The sequence below is a fragment of the Colletes gigas genome, unplaced genomic scaffold (genome assembly GCF_013123115.1).
Source record: "Colletes gigas isolate AHSC1104 unplaced genomic scaffold, ASM1312311v1 Colletes_gigas_Sc00012, whole genome shotgun sequence".
NCBI classification, from domain to species: Eukaryota; Metazoa; Arthropoda; class Insecta; order Hymenoptera; family Colletidae; genus Colletes; species Colletes gigas.
In genome coordinates, this window is record NW_025106641.1 from 1,984,287 (window position 1) to 2,003,943 (window position 19,657).

General features: G+C 51.7%; 2 protein-coding genes across 3 annotated transcripts in view; both read left to right on the forward strand.

The window, feature by feature from the left end:
* LOC122399088 (JNK1/MAPK8-associated membrane protein) overlaps positions 1 to 19,657 on the forward strand; it is a 760,891-nt gene that overhangs the window by 126,286 nt on the left and 614,948 nt on the right. The window lies entirely within an intron of this gene.
* The window catches only part of LOC122399067, a 128,388-nt gene continuing 121,114 nt past the window's right edge, over positions 12,384 to 19,657 (forward strand). The window contains exon 1 of the mRNA XM_043399437.1: positions 12,384 to 15,438. Coding sequence (XP_043255372.1) covers positions 12,400 to 15,438 — 3,039 coding nt within the window. The 5' untranslated portion in view covers positions 12,384 to 12,399. The remainder of the gene's footprint in view (positions 15,439 to 19,657) is intronic.

Consider the following 19,657-nt stretch of genomic DNA (forward strand, 5'->3'; position numbering starts at 1 on the left):
CGAACAATGGTGTTTATTCAAAACGTCGAACCACGAGACACGGTTACCGAACGTCGTTGGAACGCGCGAAAGAGTTTCGTCGTCTCTGTACAGCGTAGCTAGCATGTTAATGCGCAAACTTGAAACGACTACTTATAACTTTGACGAACCCTAGTTGAAGCCTGGTTGCTAACGTCAAATCCTATACTTAAATTCTTAAGATTCGCGTTGCATTTTCCAAGTTAAGGAGAGACGACAGTCTCGCGATATTGCGCGAACCCAACACGAAGAAGCGGGAGAGTTTGTTTAGCGGAAGTAACACGCGGAACGAGGAAACTCCTCGTTCTCGGTGGTTTGTCGCTTGCACCGGCATAATGCTGCGTCTACCTTCGCGTCACCCTCTAACCTCTCCCGTAAACAATTCCGCCCCCGTACCTACGACGAGCATTGCTGCAGTTTGCGCACGATTTAGCTGGAACGAAGGACCTCCATTTTTTACGAACATTCCATCCAGTCGTCTACAAAGTATCGCCGTGCACGGGGAAACGGTACTTTGGAGTTTGTCGAAAAATCTGTTTGCCAAAAGACCCAAAAGAGAAAACGTTTGTAACGAATACGAAATCGAGTCACGGGTTGGAGTACATTCACGGTGGAAACTCAAGTCGTTGGTTTGATTAACTAATTCGAGCGTGGTCCCAAATTTCGCCCGGAGGGCAATCTAAATTTAAACTCGCTCGCATATATCACTCCTCGCGGTACAATTCCGTTCTTATATCGGGGAGAGGTAACCTATTTTAACTTGCACAAATGTACACTATTGGAAAAATTTACCGCGTCGCTCGAATACTACTGGAAAGTTGCGGAACTTCCAAGTTCCATAACATTGTTAAAATTCATCCGAGACCGTTGCAAGAGAAACTAAATCGAAGCTTGAACTTTTTCGCTTTTCGGGTCGATTTCCTTAAAAAGGGAGTTGTTGTACTGTAAAGATTGTAGCTTTTAGATAAACTCGATTTAGAGGAAATCAGCCGAACGGTAGAATCAGAAATTAATTAAGAAGCACCAGCTACGCAGCAGTCGACGTCGGGCATATAAAAGTTGATTATGCACGCGCCCGTACGCATAATTCGAGCCACAAGGCGGAAAACCGCTTGTTGTGTACGACTATTACGCGCGATGTAAACTACGGGCTCTCGTCCGTGAATAGGCACGACACAGGTTCGCGTCTCGCGTGAAAAACGCGCGGTATACACGCGCGGCTCATTCACGGAATGCGACTCGGGGCTCGTCGAGCCTCCAGCTCTCGAGCGTTTTACATATTCACGGACTCTCTTTTTCCAGACACCCCCGCGACCTCGACGCGTTTCTGCGATCGTTTATTTCGCATCGGCGTCGCAAAAGCCACCCAGCAGATTTCGAACAAAGTGCATCGAGAACATGAACAATTTGTTAACGAAACGTGGAAAAGGGTGGTCGGTCGATTATCAGAATAGGGGTTAAAAACAACATGGTCCGTGACGAACGCGTTGATGTAAGGTGGTCGATTAACGGTGAAGTTCGTCGCAACCCCAGCGTGTGCGTGCTCGAAAGAAGGGGAGGTCGAGCAAAGAGGGTGGAAGTTGAGACGCGGCGGGGCGAGCGTGGACGCGTTCGTCCGCGAATGGAAATAAGGGAGAAGCCACGTGGGACTGTAACGTCGACGTCTGTCCTTATACGATGCCCTTCGTCGCGGTTTTGCACCGGTGTGTGCGAAAAGCATCGTACACGCCGTGGGCCAGACCAGTCGGGTTTCTTAATGAGGGAGACGCTCGGGCGTCGTTGTGTGCGCACCTTGGGGTCCCCGGGTCGGTGTTGGTGCACGCATACCTGGAGTTATGCGACCGTGTGGCCATGTGGTACGCAGCTGGGCCAGCACAGTCCTATCGGAACCAGCCTCGCCGCATTCCCTGCCGACTACCTGGGAGCTTGGCGTTTCGTCACGAGCTCTTCGTCCTCGTGACTCTCGCCGATCGGGATTCACGTTCGCGTTTCGAGAATCGACGATCTCCACGGGCCGCGAAGTGACAGTGTCCGGTCGCTATTTATGGCTACGATCGAGAGCCCTTATTTTTTTTAGCCCCTTTTCGCCGTGGCTATCGATGTCGGCGCTGACAGTCGATAAAGCGACGTCTCGATCGTCGTTCGAGCGCCGATAGTTTAATTTCGTCGAAACGATGTTTGCGCGGAGCCAACGGTATCGTGACGTTTCATTAATTTAATTGAAGGGAGCCACGGTCCGGCGTATCCGCGCGATCTATCGATCTTGCTCGTCTTCGGTTAACGGGACGGAAATTCTCGATTTTCTCGAGGATCCGGGCTCGAAAACTTCGCCGCTCCACGGCGTCTAGGTCCGCGAAATTGAAGGCACGAAGCACGATTTATGAAGTGAGCGTCGAGGAAAAATAATATCGAGAATTCTGGCGGCGTTGCGATAGCGCTCGTGTGTTTTCTTCGCAGAAATTGTCTTCGGAATTGGAACGAAATTGTTACTTCCCTTTGCGTCTCTGCACATCCATTACCCTTGCTCGTCGTAGATTCGCTCGCTGCACGGGACACGTAGTTTATAGTTATCGGTGGAGGATTATTTGCAGGGAAACGTTTATTTTCGTCAAGTACCGTATCGTTGTATCCCGGTGCACGCCCGGAACAACCGTCCACACAGTTCACGTTTCGCTTCGGGGATAATAAAAGTTTCCTTTCGAAGTTAATAAGCGAGTCGTATGTAAAAACAAGCGATGGCTCGAGGGCCCCGGGGAAGATCGGGCCACCGGTTGGTTCGGCCCTGTACGTCGTCCCTCGATCGCGATTCCGATCCACGCGGCAGTCTTGCCGCGCCAGCGCGATCGAGAGGCTCGATGCTGCGCATCGCGTCTGCGACTCGAGTTCCGAAATATCTCGCCGCGGAGTGATCTTTGTGGGTGCGTGCGTGTGTGTGCAGTGAACCGGGATCGAGAAAAATGTCGATGGTCTCGCGTTCGCGTCTCGGTAGATGATAATAATCGCGGGAAATCTCGAGGCAACGGTGCAAGGTAAAATTTTCAGTGACACCTTGGAGGTGGTTGTTTATCGAAACGCGGCCCCGCGCATTCCGTTTCCATTATCCCCGCTCGTCGTTAATTTACGACTACTTTTTCACCCGCGTTATTTAAAGTTCCGTGGGTGGCGGTTCCCGCGTTGCGTCGCGAGCACCATTTTCCTTCGTTTCTGTTTTCTTTTCCGTGGAATACGCGCGAGCATACATATATCAGCGGCCGTCAGGGCCGTGTTCTCCTCAGTGGATTTTCTCGGCGTGTAAAATAGCCAGGCAGCCCCGGCTGCCAGCAGCGGCAGACAATTATTTTAATACCCTTAAGATCACACCCCGCTTACAAGATCCTTCTTGGTTAATTTCTTAAGAAGGATATCCAGCTCGTCCGCCCGTTTCTTAAGCTTGTTTAATCTCTTCGTCGTCTTTCGACCGAGCCGCGATACAATCTAAAATTCATTGTCTCCGAGGTTTAGCTTCTTTCCGCCGTAACGCCGACAGACTTTACTATTCGACATCTTTGTTCTTTCTCCGTTGCCCGTTCGTGAGAATTTTATTGGTTCCCGATACTCGTCGAGTCACCTTTTTTTATCTGTCCATTTAGGGATAAAAAACCGAACCCTTCTCTTTTTGTGAGCTCCGAACGGTCGCGGTCGGTCCGTCTCCGAATTAGCCTCGACCGTTTCTTAACGCGAGCAGTTGCGACAGGTTCGTTTATCGTCGATGGTGCAGCGATCCGCGTCGATCTCGCGGGCCCTTTCGATCGGTAGACGGTACGCGCGAAAACCGGAAGCTCGTGACTCGATCCGGCAGCGGGTGATTAATGTTCGTCGATCGTTTTATAGAAGTCGGTGCATCGTACTGGCGTGGCATCGAGCGATAGCCCGGGCATCGTGCTCCGTACCCGCGACCGATAACACTGTTTGAATTGTCAGTACGTTTGTCGGGGCGATAGCGAGTCGGTTTCACAATTAGGCGGCCGTGAAAAGTTTCGAATTGCCCGAGAGAACTGTGATTAATCGTCGCCGAGATAGCGAGCGCGTCGAATCCGTTGCCAGTCGTAAAACTGCAACGAAACGCCTGTGAATTTCAGAAAGGATCGTTTTTGGAGAACGGTGATGGTTTAAAATCGTTTGGAAGAAAAGATTCAGCGAGCCTCGGCGATAAATAACAGTGTACGGAGCGTTCCGCGAGCGATGCTCGTAACGGCGGTATCGTCGGAGTCGACGGATGCAAAAATAGAAACCGGTGATTGATTCTAACGCGGTCGTCGAGAACCAGCCCCGTCGCGAAAGGAATGTAATCGGTGCACGGTGAATCTGCCCGGTGAAATTACAGTGTTTAAGCGTTGTGCTCGGCTCGGAATGCTCGGAGATCTCGATGCAGTCGTCGATCGGTGGCTGCCTCGGTTCCAAACGATTTCGCGGACGACAGTGCGCGTTGAGTCGTCGTGACTCGCGAACCGATCGGGCGTGAACCACTCGATAGCGAGACGGTTTCGTTTCTTTCGAACGATCGCGATATTTCCATCCGGCCGGTCCGTCGCGTCGAATCGATTGTTTCGAAGATACAGCGGGCTCGGCCCGATAGCGAGGCACATTCGACGCAATCAGGAATCACCGATGGCAACGTGCTGCTCCCGTTAACGCCGGCTACGACGAAATTACGCCACCGCAGCCAGGAATTGCCAGGATAACGCGGCCGTAGTCGATTACCGGGACTAGTCGACAGGAGAGACCCGCTACCAAGGTACATACGTGCATTACACGTTGCTATAATCACTGCATCGAAAGAGTTTTTAAATTTCGTAGCAGAGTCCTGTTACGCCATTAGAACGCAAAGATAGAAATCGTCTTATTTTTCCGGCGACTCCGCAACGACGGGAGAGTCTTCTTTGGCGTGGTGGACCGAAGAAGGGATAGATCCATCCCAGCTGCGTGACTCGCCCAGAATAGAAACAAAGAACCGGTTCGAATAACTAACGAGCGAACCTTTTCCCCTCCGGATTTCGACACCTGAAAATGGTATCGTTTCGGAGCTCGTACGAAGGTTTCGTGGACGTTCGGACGCTCGTCGCTAATTGTCGGCTCGTTAATACGCTGGTAATAATCTGTCGCGACCGGGCGATTAGAGGGACGATAACGCGCGGGTATTCTCGACGGTTTCTGCGTCGTTTTACAGTGTCATTCACGGAGTGCCGCTCGACGAGAATCCCCTCCGGCGCGATACGAGAGGAGACCCTTGGTTGCGTGGGCGTACTACGCTCGTACGATCGAAAGACGCGAACCGGAGCCGGTTGCCCGCGCAAAATGCGAAGAAAGAAAGTTTCATGGGCGCGGTAATGAGTTATCGCGAGGCTGCCTTCGGCTCCGTCGAGTGGCTCGCGAGCCCGGCCTAAAAATCGACCATTTTACGCCTTTCGCTTTTAAGCTCGTCGATAATTCATCCGGACGTTGTACAACGTAATTACCGCCCGTAACGTATTTCGTCCAAGACGTTTATTCCCGTTTAGCAATCCGGTGGACAAATTTTTCCGGCCTCGACCGACGAACATACAATGAACGTGGCCTGACAAGAAACTTTAATTGACGTTAAACGTACCCAGTTATTTACGAAGGTTCTAAATCTCCACGTGTCTTCGTTTGCGACGTAATCGACCCGTAACAAGCATCGAAATCGGTTCGGAATCGTTATCGCGTCGAAGCATACGTCCACACGGTGGCTCTTCTGTTAGCATATGGTCGGAAGTTTCGCTACGAGACATCTTCATAACGCTGTTTATGGCTCCTTTGATCTTCGTGTCTGTGGACTTTGCGCGTACAGAATACTTAATCGTTTCCTTCTAAGAAATTGGAGTAGTTGGAAACTTGGACGATCGTTTTCTCTTGGCGATCCCGATAATTGAATTTAGCGAATTTTAAATGATTCGAGAAACGCGGGCAAACGTTCGCAAAGGCAGATACGTATTCTCCGCGATTATCAGACGCTGAACGAGCCTCGACAATGCCACGAGGACGGTCATCGACGCGTTCGTGTTGGTTATCTTCGTGTGAATGCACTTGCAGCTTGGCGCGTCGGTTAGTTTTGAAAAGAGAGAGCTGCTCCGTAACGAGTGTATCCGGTACAAAAGCGAGATCAAAGACGGACCGGTTAGCTCCTCTCCTATGCGAGGAATCGAACGCCTCTCGTCCCGACGCCTTCTATCTCGACCAAAGCACCGTGAGCACGGTCTCGATTAACGTTTTAGATCGCCTTCGATGTGTTTGTTTTCCCCTCGATTTCGCTACTCTTCGTTAAACCGGACAAAACGATATCACGATCCGTGTATCCCGTACACGTTCGAACGAAGGATGCTTCGTAAAAATGGTTTTACGAAAATAAATCCGTTCTCTCTGCGCCGCTCCGGTTTGCACCACGGGACGACAAAGGACGACCGAATTTGAGGCAATAACGACAGATATAAATAAGCGACGTGCAACGAGGACTCTCGAAACAAAAAGCTCGTCTGGCATCGCGGTGGTGCAATATCTCGCACGAGTTGGCAACACATTGTGTTGTCAGAGGCGGGCACGTGGTTTATTTGCAAAGAAAAACGAGGTTCTTGCGCGCAGGGTCGTGCCGTGCGGCGAAAACCAAAACGAGACCGGCCGAAAAAAAGGAAACCAAGGACCACGAACTGCAGGGACCGCATCTGTGGGACACGAATCGGACCCCACGTGGCTAGAGTCGAGCAAAAACCTTCCAAGGGTGCCCGTTCTCGGAGTTACCGTCAAGGGAATTCCAGAAAATCGGATGCACAAAGATTCCTGCGAACAATAGATGACAAATGGAGCACGACGACTCGCAGTGATTTTTATCGAGATCTCTATTCCCTATTCCCTATAGTTTTGAAGTCCAAGTAATTGGATTCGCGTCTGAAAGTTTCTGCGATGTAAGCAAGAGTCGAGGTGGGGTCGCGTATACCCAACAAAGTTTGGAGTATAAATATCGCGGCAACCTTGGTTCCAAAAATATTTACCAGCGTTGGACACGCTGCCTCGTCTTGCGCAAAAGGGCTAATCAGCGACGCGAAGGATCTACGGTTTCCGATCTTCGCGGGCCATTAACGACGAATGGCGGAGCAGGGATTAATAAAACTGTGTCGCGAGAATGTTTCAAAAGCTAGTGTCTTCTTTTTTAATTTTCAGCGGTTCGCGTTGTAAACCGCGGGACGTATGATAAACAGCATGTAACGATCAAAGGGAGCACGCGATACGAGCAGAAATAGCGATCGTTTCACGGGGGATTTCTACGCGTGGTTCTCTCTTTCTCTGTTCCTCTCTCTCGATGGAGTTGCACGGGTCATGAACCTCAAAGGCCAGCCCTGTCAGGGCCATGAATAGCCCATCGGCTCACGGACACGCCGGGGACCGTGGATGAAAGTTGTGAAAGGGCACACCGAATGTTTTCAGAAGGTACTCGACGAGTGCCGGGACCACCGACCGAAAGAATAGAAACGAACGATACGGATTGCCGGACAGAAGCGATACATCCATCGGGGAGAAAGATTTTTCGCGGAAACGGTGATTCTCAGTTGGAGGAAATTCGTTTTTCCTAGATTTTCCGTAAAATCGCAGCGAAGGATTCTATTCTCGTTCTTCCATCGTCCGTTAAATTCTTCCATCCGGGGATCGAAGAAATTCGTTCGCTCGAAGCTGATTAATGCGGACAAAGTGTCCGTCGAGGAACGAAAGAACTTGTAATACCGATCTATTGATAACGGAAGCAGTTTGAAAAGAAATTACTCGTCTGTCACGGCACGAAGTTTTAATATCACCGAGACGAGGTTCGTTTTATTATTGAAATCCATCGGTTACTCTCGCGCAATGGCACACCTGCTGTATCGCAAGTCTTCTCTCCTATTTCGTTCCTTGAGAATTCGCGTATGAAAATTTCACTCTTCGTTAACGTGACGGATCCTACAGGCTATGTACTTTCACCTAATTTCGATGATACAAAGTATTCGAGCGTTCCAGTCCAGTAAAATATTATTAAAGCAACGCGTGGGAAAGTATCGCGACCGTATTCGGCACCGTTGATTAGCTGGAATTAGTTCAGGGTTGGCAATAACGCGGAGCCCGGTGGTCCACGAGTTCGCAATTCGGAACGGAATGTGCAGGCTCGGGATCTAACGGTAACCCGGGAGCACGAGAAAAGTTTGAGAAACACTGCTCCGGAGAACCGTCTCCCCTTTTAGGAGTTCTACTTTCTTACCGCGCGATGCACTTCATCTCGAGGAGATCCACAAGGAGAACCCGAGCGAGACGAATGATTCGTGCCATTTATCGCGCGCCGCGAAACGCAAAAAGATTGCGGCGTGATACCTACGAAATAAATGATAGAAGAGCCCGAAAAAGGATCGAAAGACGCGACGCCTCGTCCGTGCAAGAAACTATGCTACCGGGGTGTTGCTCGATTTATTCGCTTCCGGACCACCCGGATTACACGGGGTGTAAATAAAGGCACCCCTATCTATCGAGGAAGCGTTTTTTTTTTTCCACGGTCCTTTAAACGGATGCTTCTGGACCGGTGCCAGGATCAGCGGGTCGTCTCGAGGAGGGCAGCCCAGTCCGCTTAGGCGTCTCGTACGCGATTCGTCGATGGAAACGTCGAACGGGGCCGTGCACGCGGCGATCAAACGAGACAGGAATGCGAGAGATGATCGGCGTGGGCCTCCGACCGTGGCACGGTTTTTTAATGGCTTAATAATCGTTCCACGCATCAATCGCGAAAACACTCGTACGCGTTAGAGATGCTCGTTAACCGAGCTCGTTCGAGAGGCTTGTGCACGGTGCTTAAACCTTTTTGACCCTCCAATTGATCGCGCGACGAGATCTTTAATCTCGTTTCTGACCCGTCTCTCTCTTCCCCGAACTTTTCCTGCGTCTCTTCGTTTCCGTTCCGCGATCTTCGACCGGACGAACGATTACAAAGACCGCTTTATTTTGCACAACTCGGTCGTGAAACGCATCCTTCCAACCAGAGTTGCTCGACGCTTTTCGCATTAAAGCGCCGACGAAGGCGACGCCCGATGAAAAACACGCGAGCCGTGATAAACGAATTTTTGGCCCGTCAAATCAAGATCAAGTCTTTCCGCGCCCCGAAAAACCAACCGGTAGACTCCACTATATCGGCTTGATAATACCGAACCATTAATCTTTCTAACGGATTGCTGCTCACCCACACAACACGAGATAACGTTCCTCCCCGACGTAGCTTAATCGCATACACGCGAACGTACAGGGTGTACCAATAACAATAACATATTTATCACGCGAAGGGGAAAGCTTTGGGAAAAGATTTCTCGCGGAATAGCTGGCCGTAGCTTCCATATACAAGAATATTTTTTACGCGGTTACGATCCGATCGAGATCGTAACACGAGCAAAGAAATGCTCCGAGCCCACTCGGGACGAGGGCGTAGGAACGATCGACGATCTAAGATGCATCGACCACGCGTGCAATTAGCATTCGCGATCGTTGCTTCTTTCTACGCACACGCGTGTGGTCCCACTCGATCGTTCCTCGATCGAGACTCGAATGATCGAACGCAGACGATTAGAATGCAGGGAGAAAGATAGGCTCGTGCTCGGTGTTCGGAGAGCAGCGTTTTTCTCGACGTTGTAATTGGCTGCCAACGACCAAAGGAAACGAGAAATCGAGCTTTCGAGTCTTTCGGATCATCGAAACTCGAACTCGAAACTGCTCGTGATTTTCATCCGTTGGATGCAGGAAGGAGATCGGAGTCTATTCGTGGCTACGCCTGTCCGAAGTTTATCTCAGCTTTTTAAACCCCGGAATCCTCTACCTGGGGTTTTATGTTCGGGCGCTATGAAATTTATGCAAATGTATTCGACGGGAAGCTGGCGCGCGACTAGAGATCCTAGCGTTTTCAGAGACACGGGAGGTTTTTCTTTCAAAGGTGGTCGGTAATCCGAGAGTTGACTCTTTGATTCCGGCAGATCTCGATCGATACGAGACGCGGTGTATCAACGCGGATTAATCTCGCTGGAAGTATCTCTATTCTGATCGATTCTACGAAATATAGAAATATCGTTGTTTCAAGGATGGAAATATAGTTTCTCTAAAAGGGAAGGGCGCGCGGAATATGAATAAGCCCGCGTTAATGAGACGATATCGCTGGATCTTGCGAGCGGCGCAGCATAATCACGGTAATCGTGGCAAATCACCCCGATGCATCCTTGTTCGCTATTAGGGTCAGCGAATCGCGCGCGCGCCTGAAATTCGCCGTCCCGTTAATCGTGGAAATGCAACTCCGCGAGTCGGATTTTTGACGATTTGCATATTTTCGTATGCGGAATTTTCGATCCGCGTTCCGAGTCCGTTTGCATTCTTCTTTAAATAATTTCGCGATGTTCTTTCGATGCATACTACTGAAAAAAATCTGAATTCTCTTGGCTTCCTCGCTGGCAAACTGTTTATTTCTGTGGAAAATGTAAGGAAGCGCAACGCGGGTAGACAAAATGTTCCGTGATTCGAAACGAGGAGCACCTTAGGCTCGCGGCTGTATCGGATTAGTAACGAACGTCGCGATTTCGCGTTGTTATTCGTCGCGTAACGTGATCGCAATAATGGTTTCAGCGGGTAAGATCCGGGTCAGTGCATCCGAAAAATAGGTTTTTGCGGCTGCATTCCTTGTGCTCCGGTGTCGAGCGTGGAGCACCGGCATTCAGGGGCGCGCTACAGCCGCGAGCGGAATGTATGTCTTTTTCAAGATGATAATTACGCGGGGAACCTTCTGTTTCGTTCCATTCTCTTACCGTTACTATCTCCTCTGCTTTTTGATTCGTTTTTATCGCGTTCCGGGCATTGTGCGGCCGCGGCATTGTCTCGCGAAAGAAACGCTTTTGTCGGGCGTTTAGCGGTCCCGGACAAGCCCGTGTTCGCGTTCCCCGATTACGCTTTCTACTCCGCGCGGCAACGTCTTAATTGTGGGTCAATTTGAGGAGAGAGGGCCCGCACGAATCCTCCACGCACGAATCGCGTGGCGTCGCGGTGGCCCACCGGCGGCGGTGTATCTCGACGAACGATCTAAAAGTAGAATTCCAGCTAGGAGATCGTTCTCGAGACGTGGCCGCGTGGGAATCGTTAGAGCCAGCGAGAAGTACGCTTCGAGGGGCACCGGTTTAATTCAATTTACGTCGTTCGTGATCTCGTTCGGCCGTGTGAATTGAAACTTGCCCGCGGAACGCCGATGCAGCGGCAACGGTGCTTCAATATTTATCGGCAGAATTTTCGAGACTGCTCCGCTACCGCGAGCACCGATCGTATCGGTGCAATTGCGATCACGGACCATGTACTTAGTTAGCCAGCCATTGCTCTAATTGCTAAGGAACATCGTGGCGAAATTCGGACGATACGTACGATCGCTTCCGCGATACGTTTGCTCGAAAGCAGGTATCGACGCAACGATTGTTTATTTAGACCACGCGTCCCGAGGATGATTTCAACCTACGAAGCACGTTCATTATCCTCGACCATGTATCGTACAGGCTAATTTGTCGAATGGTCGAATTCGCGTTCATAACGAACGAGCGTTAAGACGATTAATTTGCCGGATTATCGGGGAAATAAATATGCATGACAAGCGCAAATGTACTTCTCGATAGTCAATATTCACCGTGCAGCTGTCGGACAGGCATATTGAATTTCAAACGGCCGTTATGGTCTTTAACGATTCGATGCACGAGCGCATGGCGGACCGTTACGATACCTAATGCGCCCGAGGTCCGAAAATCGAATTAATTCCAACCGGATATCGGTCAGCTACCGGATATTTCCCCATTGGCAAAACCTGCGGGCGCTGCCTAACCGGAAGTCGCTCGGAGGACCGTTTTAAGGAAGCGCCGGTCTTGACGGCGCCTCGTGGCACCGACAAATTCTCCGTACTTCCCGAAGCCATAAATATCGAGCCGTTGATAAAACGTTGTTGCTTTCTATCGTCATTTTTTTAGTCAACGGCCTGCTCCGATTTGTTTCAGGAGGACAAAGTGCCCGGTTCTGTTCGCGATCCACGAAAATGCGATCCCGTCGAAAATGAGCGATGAAATCTTGATGACTTTGACCGCCGGCAACAACATTCCGTTCGTGGACGAGGATGGCCCGGCGCCGGCCATCGAGCATCATCGTGCTCGGCCGAACGTCGCGCGGAGGGAGTCGACCAAGGAAGCCGTCGCCGTGGGTCTCGGTTCGCGATGCACGCAGAGTTTCGCGACCTTTCGTTCGATAGCTCAATCGAAAATCGGTCAGGAGATCGATCAGCGCGAGGGGGCAGTCTCGGTGTTGCAAAAGGGAGCGATGTTCGGGCAGAAGGTATCGTCCCAGCACCGGTACGTTAGACAGTCACCCGCTACGAGGAGGAGCAAGAACGAACCGGTCGATACCGGTTCGGAGAATCCTCTGCAACGTTACGAAAATGCGGTGCTGAAGTACCAGAAGCCCAAGGCTCGACCGAAACGACAATCGAGCCGCGATCGTCAGCAGCAACAGCAAAATCACGGCTACTCGAGCAGCGACGAGAGCGTGGTCAGGAACAAGTCGAAGAGCATCAGCTCGATAGACACGCAGTCGGTGAACAATATCCTGGACGAGTACGAGGACCTCGATTACAGAAGGTCGTCGGACTTGAGCGACGTCGGTAGCATCAGCGTGTCGAACTTCGAGGCGGTGATGATGGATCAGCAGAAGAAGCAACAGCAGGACAAATCGAAAGTCTCGGGTCAGAGGATGCAGCCAAAGCGTTCCCCGGTCCGCGAGAAACCGCAACCCGTTCTGAAAGTGAACCAGCAGACGCAAGTGAGACAGCGGTCCCGGGAGAGGCAAAAGGAATCCGTGAGACGCGTTCCGGCGTCGCCGACCGAGGACGATTCCCCGGGCCGCGTCGCACAGCTGACGTTGACGGTGGATGCCAGCCGCGGCAAAGTTCCGGAGGTGTTGCTACGCAAAGGGGAAGTTCAGAAGAGGGTGGACGAGTGGCTGAGCCAGGCGCAAAGTCAGAATTTCCCGGGCTCCCGGGAGAAACCGTTGACGCGGTCGAACAGCAGCGCCGAGCAGAAGAGTCAAAGACGGTACCGGCAGGATTCCAGGTCCAGATCGATCGACGAGGGCAGGGACAAGTTGAACGGTACTTCGTCGAGTTACGACGACCTCAGTCGCGCGGACAAGAAGCCCGACCGCAAGGTGGAAAAGGTGAACGTAGCCGTCAACACCAGCAGAGGGACCTACAAGGAGTACCTGGCATTGAAGAACAGAGGGAAACAGCACGATTACGGATTCAGCGCGTCGAACAGCAGCGTGATCGGCAGATCGAGGGACATCAGTCCGTCCACCGGCTCGAGGATCCCTCAGAGGGGCCCGCTGACCTCCAGCTTCAGATCCAGACGATTAGAATCGAGCAGCGAGGAAAGTCGGCCGGATAACGTCGGGGAATCCGAAAAGAACTGCCGCGGCAGGCCGACGAATTTGATAAAGAGCAGAAACGAGTCCGATGACGGGAGGATATCTGGGGTAAGCGGCGGCGCGGTCGCTTCTAGCTCGACAACACCGACGTCCTCGTCGTCGGTTATCCCCTGCAGGAGAGCGTCGTTGAAGCGATCGCAAAATCACGATCAAAGCGCGAGCTGCGCGACGAGGCCGCTCGTTAAAGAAGAGACGGGCCAGAGGGCGAGAGGAGCTGGAAGAGTCGGTGGAGCAACAGGAGGGGGAGGAGGTGGAGGAGGAGGAGGTGGAGGCTGCGCCGCCTCGAAGGGCCCGAGCAACCTTGGCGACCGAGCCGAGGAGCCGATCTCACCAAATAAGGACGGAGAAAGTAGGCGGCCGACTCTCACGAGCGATTCACCGCGAGCCGGTGATAAAGCAGCCGATGCCGCCTGTAAATCGATGGAAGGCTCTCGGTCCGCGCGAGACATCGCGAGGTTTACAGGGGAATCGTCCGAGTCCAGGTACACCCGGCACGAGAAGAGAGAAAGCAAAATGGATCAGACGAGGCAGGAGACCGTTTACGGTGCCGTGGGCGCGCGTGTCCGCACGCTCCAAGGTCAGCAGGAGTCCCGCGTCACGAGACCGAGAAATCTACAAGCGGGCAACTTGCCGCCAGAAGCTAGAAAGCCGCCGGTACTTCCCAGGAAGGAGCAAACCCCTTGCTCGCAGGACGCGAAAATCGATCGCGATCGTGGCAAGTGTTCGCCGATCGCGTCGCCGCCGCAGTCCTCGTTCAAGCCGAACAATCGCGTCTACGTGGCCCTGCAGCAGCTCAACGAGCACAACTCGCCGCGATCGAGACCCTCGGGCCCGATAGAGGCGGCGGCTGCCAGGACGCGGTACTCCTCGCCGAACCACGTGGAGAAGATATACGAGCGGAGTCTGCAGCCTCAGGTGATTCACGCGGATGACCTCGAATCCATCCTCCGACCTTCTTCGCAGGTTTCCGCTTACGGCGAGGGAGGCACCGCTCGACCCGACCTCGAGTCCCCGTCCCGAGAAGCGGAACGCGACCGGCAGGAACTGGACGACGACGAGGAAGTGTACGAACGGATCGGGGAGACGCGGTACGAGCATCTGGAGACCATCGAGGAGGACGATCAGAGGAGCGAGGCGTCCGTTCGCAGATACACGGATATCCAGCAAGCGTTGCCGAACGGCGGACCGAGGAGCCCCCAGGAGAGCAGGATGGAGCCAGCCAGGACGTTCGTCACGTTTCACTCGTCCTGCTCCCCTCGCAGCGTCCAGCAGCAATCTCGAGCGGTCGCGACCGGTTCGCCGGGGAGCAACGAACAGGAGGAAAAACGAGACGTCGCGGAACCGATCATGATCCTCGAGGACTTTGAGATCCCCTACGATTCCGCGAACCCTCTCGACGGTAGTCGATTCTGTCACACGCGGGAGAGCAGCAATCTGTCCACGGCCACGATCCCTCTGGACGAGCTCGAGAGTGAAAGGCAGGCTGCAAAGTTCAAGGTCGAGAACACCGAGTCCAGGTTTCGGGACGCGGGCACGGACGTCGCCGGGAAGCTCAAGGTGACCGACAACGAGAGAACCAACTCGCGGGAGATCGAGGATCGCGTCGAGATGGTGAACGAAGTGCTGGTGAAGACCCTTCAGTTCGAGCAGGACCTTCCGACGGAGTCGACGGAGCACGTGGTCGTCGACGCGGCGAAGATCGTCGATCATGTCGGTCAGCAGAGGCCGATCGGCTTTCACAACGTCCTTTGCGACAATTACGAGAACGTGCAGGATGCTCGGTTCAGGGGGAACAAGGTGTACGTGACGAAGGAAGAAATGGAGCGACAGAGGCTGATGGATCTTCTCAGGAAGGGGGACTACGACTCCGTGAAAGCGGTGAGTGATACCTGCGTTTCTTTCATCCTCGACGCTTGATAAAGCGTTCCGCGCCTCGGTCGATCGGTCGTCGCGGACCCGTCATCGGGACGCGTTTCGGTTCCGCAAATTATAGCGTTCGGGAGCATTTTTGCGCCCGATAATTGCACACGATGCCACGAGTAAAGCGGGAAGGAAAGGTCTTTCTCGCGTTCGACTGCTTTCTCCCTCGTGAGCCATATTTTAAACGCACCGACGCCTTGCTCGGTAAATTACACCGTAAGATTCGGCACGGTCCACCGGTTCGACGTTAACTTAATTACACGGCGACGCGCGAATGATAGATGCAATAGCCTGCCCCGACACCGCTATCTCAATTACAGTTGCTAATACTAGTTTTCGTTTCCACTTACGTTATCGCGGATAAAATTTCTGCTCGAGTCGTGGGCGCGTTGATAATGTTTGAAAAAACCACGGAATCAAAGTCAGAGTTTTTTCCCTCGCGAGGAGTTTAAAACGCGACAAAGTCGATATCAGGCTCGTCGATCGGATACTGTGTTTTCGCGAATCGAATTCGCCGACGTCACGCCGTTAACGGTCCCGTTTTAATTCTATCCCCCGATAAGCTTCGCCGGAAAAATACGACCGACAGCAAACCAATAATTACATTCGCCGTTTCCATGGGTGCATTGTGTTTCGCGTGCCGAGTCAGCGGTTCTTCCAGTAATTACAAGTTTGAATTAACCGAGACGCGTCGCGTTTGCTCTTTATCTCGATCGCGTATACACCGGCATTACGCGCGAACCACTTTTCCCGTTTCATCGTTTTGTCGGTAGTTTCTCCCATTTCCGGCTCTGCGGCCGGCGTTGATCCACCGTCGCCGCGATTTAAACTTCGCGAACCCCGTCAGCGGACGGTTTTCATCAAAGCGCGTGTAAATAGGCTGCAGGGAACCGCGGATGCGATAGAAAATAGTTGCACGGTTCGCTTCGCCGCAGCGCGGAATTCAACGACGCCGCGCCTCCGCCTCGGTAATTATGTAAAATCTATACCGATGCTGCTTCGAGTTACTAAAACTCGTTTTATCCAAAGTGAACTTTGTTGCGTGGAAAATGTAATTAGTAACTGCGAAAGGTTGCTCCAAGATAACCCTGGCTCCTACGATTTCGACTCTCGGGAAACCGATAGGACGTTGCTTGGAAAGAAACGTTTCGTAAAGGATATTTAAAGAACCACTGATTTCTTGCCTACGCGAAAGTAAATTAAATTAAATCTTGCCTGGGCCTGATTTATCGGCCTCGTGAAGTTTTCGCGAACTCAAAGGAGGGACTCTAAAATAAGAGAAATTATTGTCGACGAGGGTAGTACGTACGGGTCTCGTTGCTCTTCAAGGTGCACGATCTCGGGACACGACTTCGCGTAAGAAACCGGGAAAGAGGGCGAAGGAGGAACGAAGAGGGACGTACGATTTATGATTCAGCCGAGCTCGGGAACCAAGCATTAGGTATGCAGTTCATAGTGCGCTTTAACGCGCAAGAAAGATGCAATAAATTGTAGCACGCGTGCTAGTACATCCCCAGAGCCGAAGAGAGAACGCGAGACTCGCCCTTAACGAGGTTTCGGCCCTGCGTCGTTCTTTTTACTTTTCGCGTCTCAAGGACCGTGTAAATTAATTTCCGGCCGTCTCTGTTCGTTCGGTCGACGCTCGACTTGTACGATCCTTAACAGCGCGAGACGAAATTCCAATTTTCGGTGGAATTTGTTAGAATTCCGTCCATTCGCGCGTCCCGTTGAATTTTCGTCTTTTCCACGGCGGACTCGCCGTATGGACTCAACGAAAATCTCGTACCGGCGTATAAAGGCGACATTCAAAGCTGAACGCGGGGGAGCTAGCGTTAATGGGACAGATTAATAAGAGGTTCTCTTTGCTTTGCCCGCGGGACGTAACGAACGAACGAACTCTAATACAGCCTAGCCAGAGAATTACTAATAACGTTGCATTAATAAAAGAAAGCGCTTTCAACGCCGAACGTTACGATAACTTTTTGCTATTCTTCTGCTCATTTTATCTTCGCTTTTTTTTTGTAACACCTACCGTAGAACGAACGAAATCCGGGTCGATCTCCTTTTTCGACGTCGCTCGAATTAATTACACGATTTACGAATCGCCGTCAAAGCTAGAACGCTCGAAAATGGAAATTTATTTTACGAGCATATATCGTGCTTCATTGCTGCGAACGAATTGAAAGCCTGACAGTTTTCATAAAAAGGATTATCGCGAAAGTTATGGCGAGCCACTTGTTCTACGGCCTCGACGCCTCGTATTATTCTTTTTAATACCACTTTGACACGCGAACGCCGGTGGTTAGCAGATTATTGGCACAATAGCGTCCGTGTCCCACATTGAATCTGACCGGTCAGGAAATAACGGAAGGTTATCAAACGACAAAAACAATTTCCCACGCCGGGGAAACGTACGAGCGACGATCGAAAATAAAACGACGATACTTTTGAGAATCCTTTTCGAACCGTTTCTTTCTTTAAAAGTTAAGGTCAAAGGTCCCTAATTTCCGTACCAACGAGGATTGTATCTTGGAAGGTAATCCGCGGGGGTGGATATGGTACGTGTGGATCGAATTCGCGTGAAAATTCCCGGACGATATAAAACGTTGGGGGGCTCGATCGTCGTATTCGACCGCGGATTGCATCGAGCACCTTCTGCTCGTAAATTTCCGTGATCGAGGAGCCGGGTAACACGTGCCAAGCTCGTGTACGTATGCGATGGCACGCGCGTATGCGTCGGCCGTGCACGCGCGTATGCATTTCTGCACGTACGCGCCTATGCACGCGTACATATCGATGGGACTGGCTACGGGCAGCTATGCTCATCTGCCCGAATATGTCTCTACACCTGTATCGCGCACGCACAGACGAAGATACACCAACCCTCGACGAATTATGACTCGATTAATTCTGCTGTGATTCCCGCACGGTATCTGTAACGCACGCGCGAGCCTGCACCGTTGTCGGCGAGATGATTTCGAGCTTCGGAAGATTGGGTATCGCGCACAGCCGAGACAAGAGCCGCTCGTGCTTCGCAAATTTCACCTGGACAATGATTGCTGCTTTAATTTAGAGGTAGATACGATAATTTAACCCTCGGTCCTTCGAGGATCGCTCGTTGCATTCCGAAAAGGGTGCTTAAATAATCGATTGAACAGACATATGATTGGTTTGCGCACGAACGGTAAAATGAACGACGCACGGAGAAAGGAAAGCGAATCGTACGTCGAGCGTGTAAAATACGATTTTGTAACGGCATCGAACGGGTTGCGGTAAAAGCGGAGAAACGATTCTCAACCGAGTGTAAAGTTTGCTTTCGGTTGTTTCGTGGTATTTCGCCCGTAAAGCTCTGCGAGAGCCACTCGCGCGAGTGTATTTACATGCATCGGGGCAGCGCTCGTTCGGCTATCGGCGAACGTCGATATTTTGTAAATCATGCATACACGCCCTTACGAATCGGTGCGCGTGGATGCACACTGGTACCCGCGTTTGCATGCCTTCGATTCGCCCCGTATCCGGAAAACGCTCGCGACTTACAGAATCCTGGTAAGCTCGGCCGGATACATCGATCTACGCGCCATCGATCGCGGACACGTCGCGCGCAGACAACGCCCTGTCCCTGACAATACGCGTCTCGATTAATCCTACGGTGATTTCGATGCATCGTGTCCAAATTATGTATGCGAATGCACGCGCGTTCGCGGATCGAATTAATTGCCGACGTCGATACAAAAACACTCGTGCGCATGTTTTTAGCGGTTTCGAGTCGCGTACGTTTCGCCGTGGATCTACGCCAAAGATCTACGAACGGAGCCACCTGTGTTCCCCAAAAATAACAGTGCATCGAACGACTATTCTTCGGGAACACTGAAATATTCTCCTAATGGCTGTACGAACAGTGTTTTTACTTTTAAGAAGATCGGTTGGTTTAGACCTCGAGAGGGTCACGAGGGATAAAAACGCATTTAGTGGTTTAAACCCTCGAGGTTGTCGCTTTCCATGGCACTCGAGCGTGCTCGGAGTACCTCGTTATATTCTTTCGAGGAAGCATGTACACCTCCAAGGAATTTCCTCGGTGGTTAATGACCTCGCGTTTAATTTTATGCGAATATGAGTGTTAACGGGAGGCGCAAATATCGCGAGTCGGCAGGCATTCGGAGGTGGAACGTCGAATGCC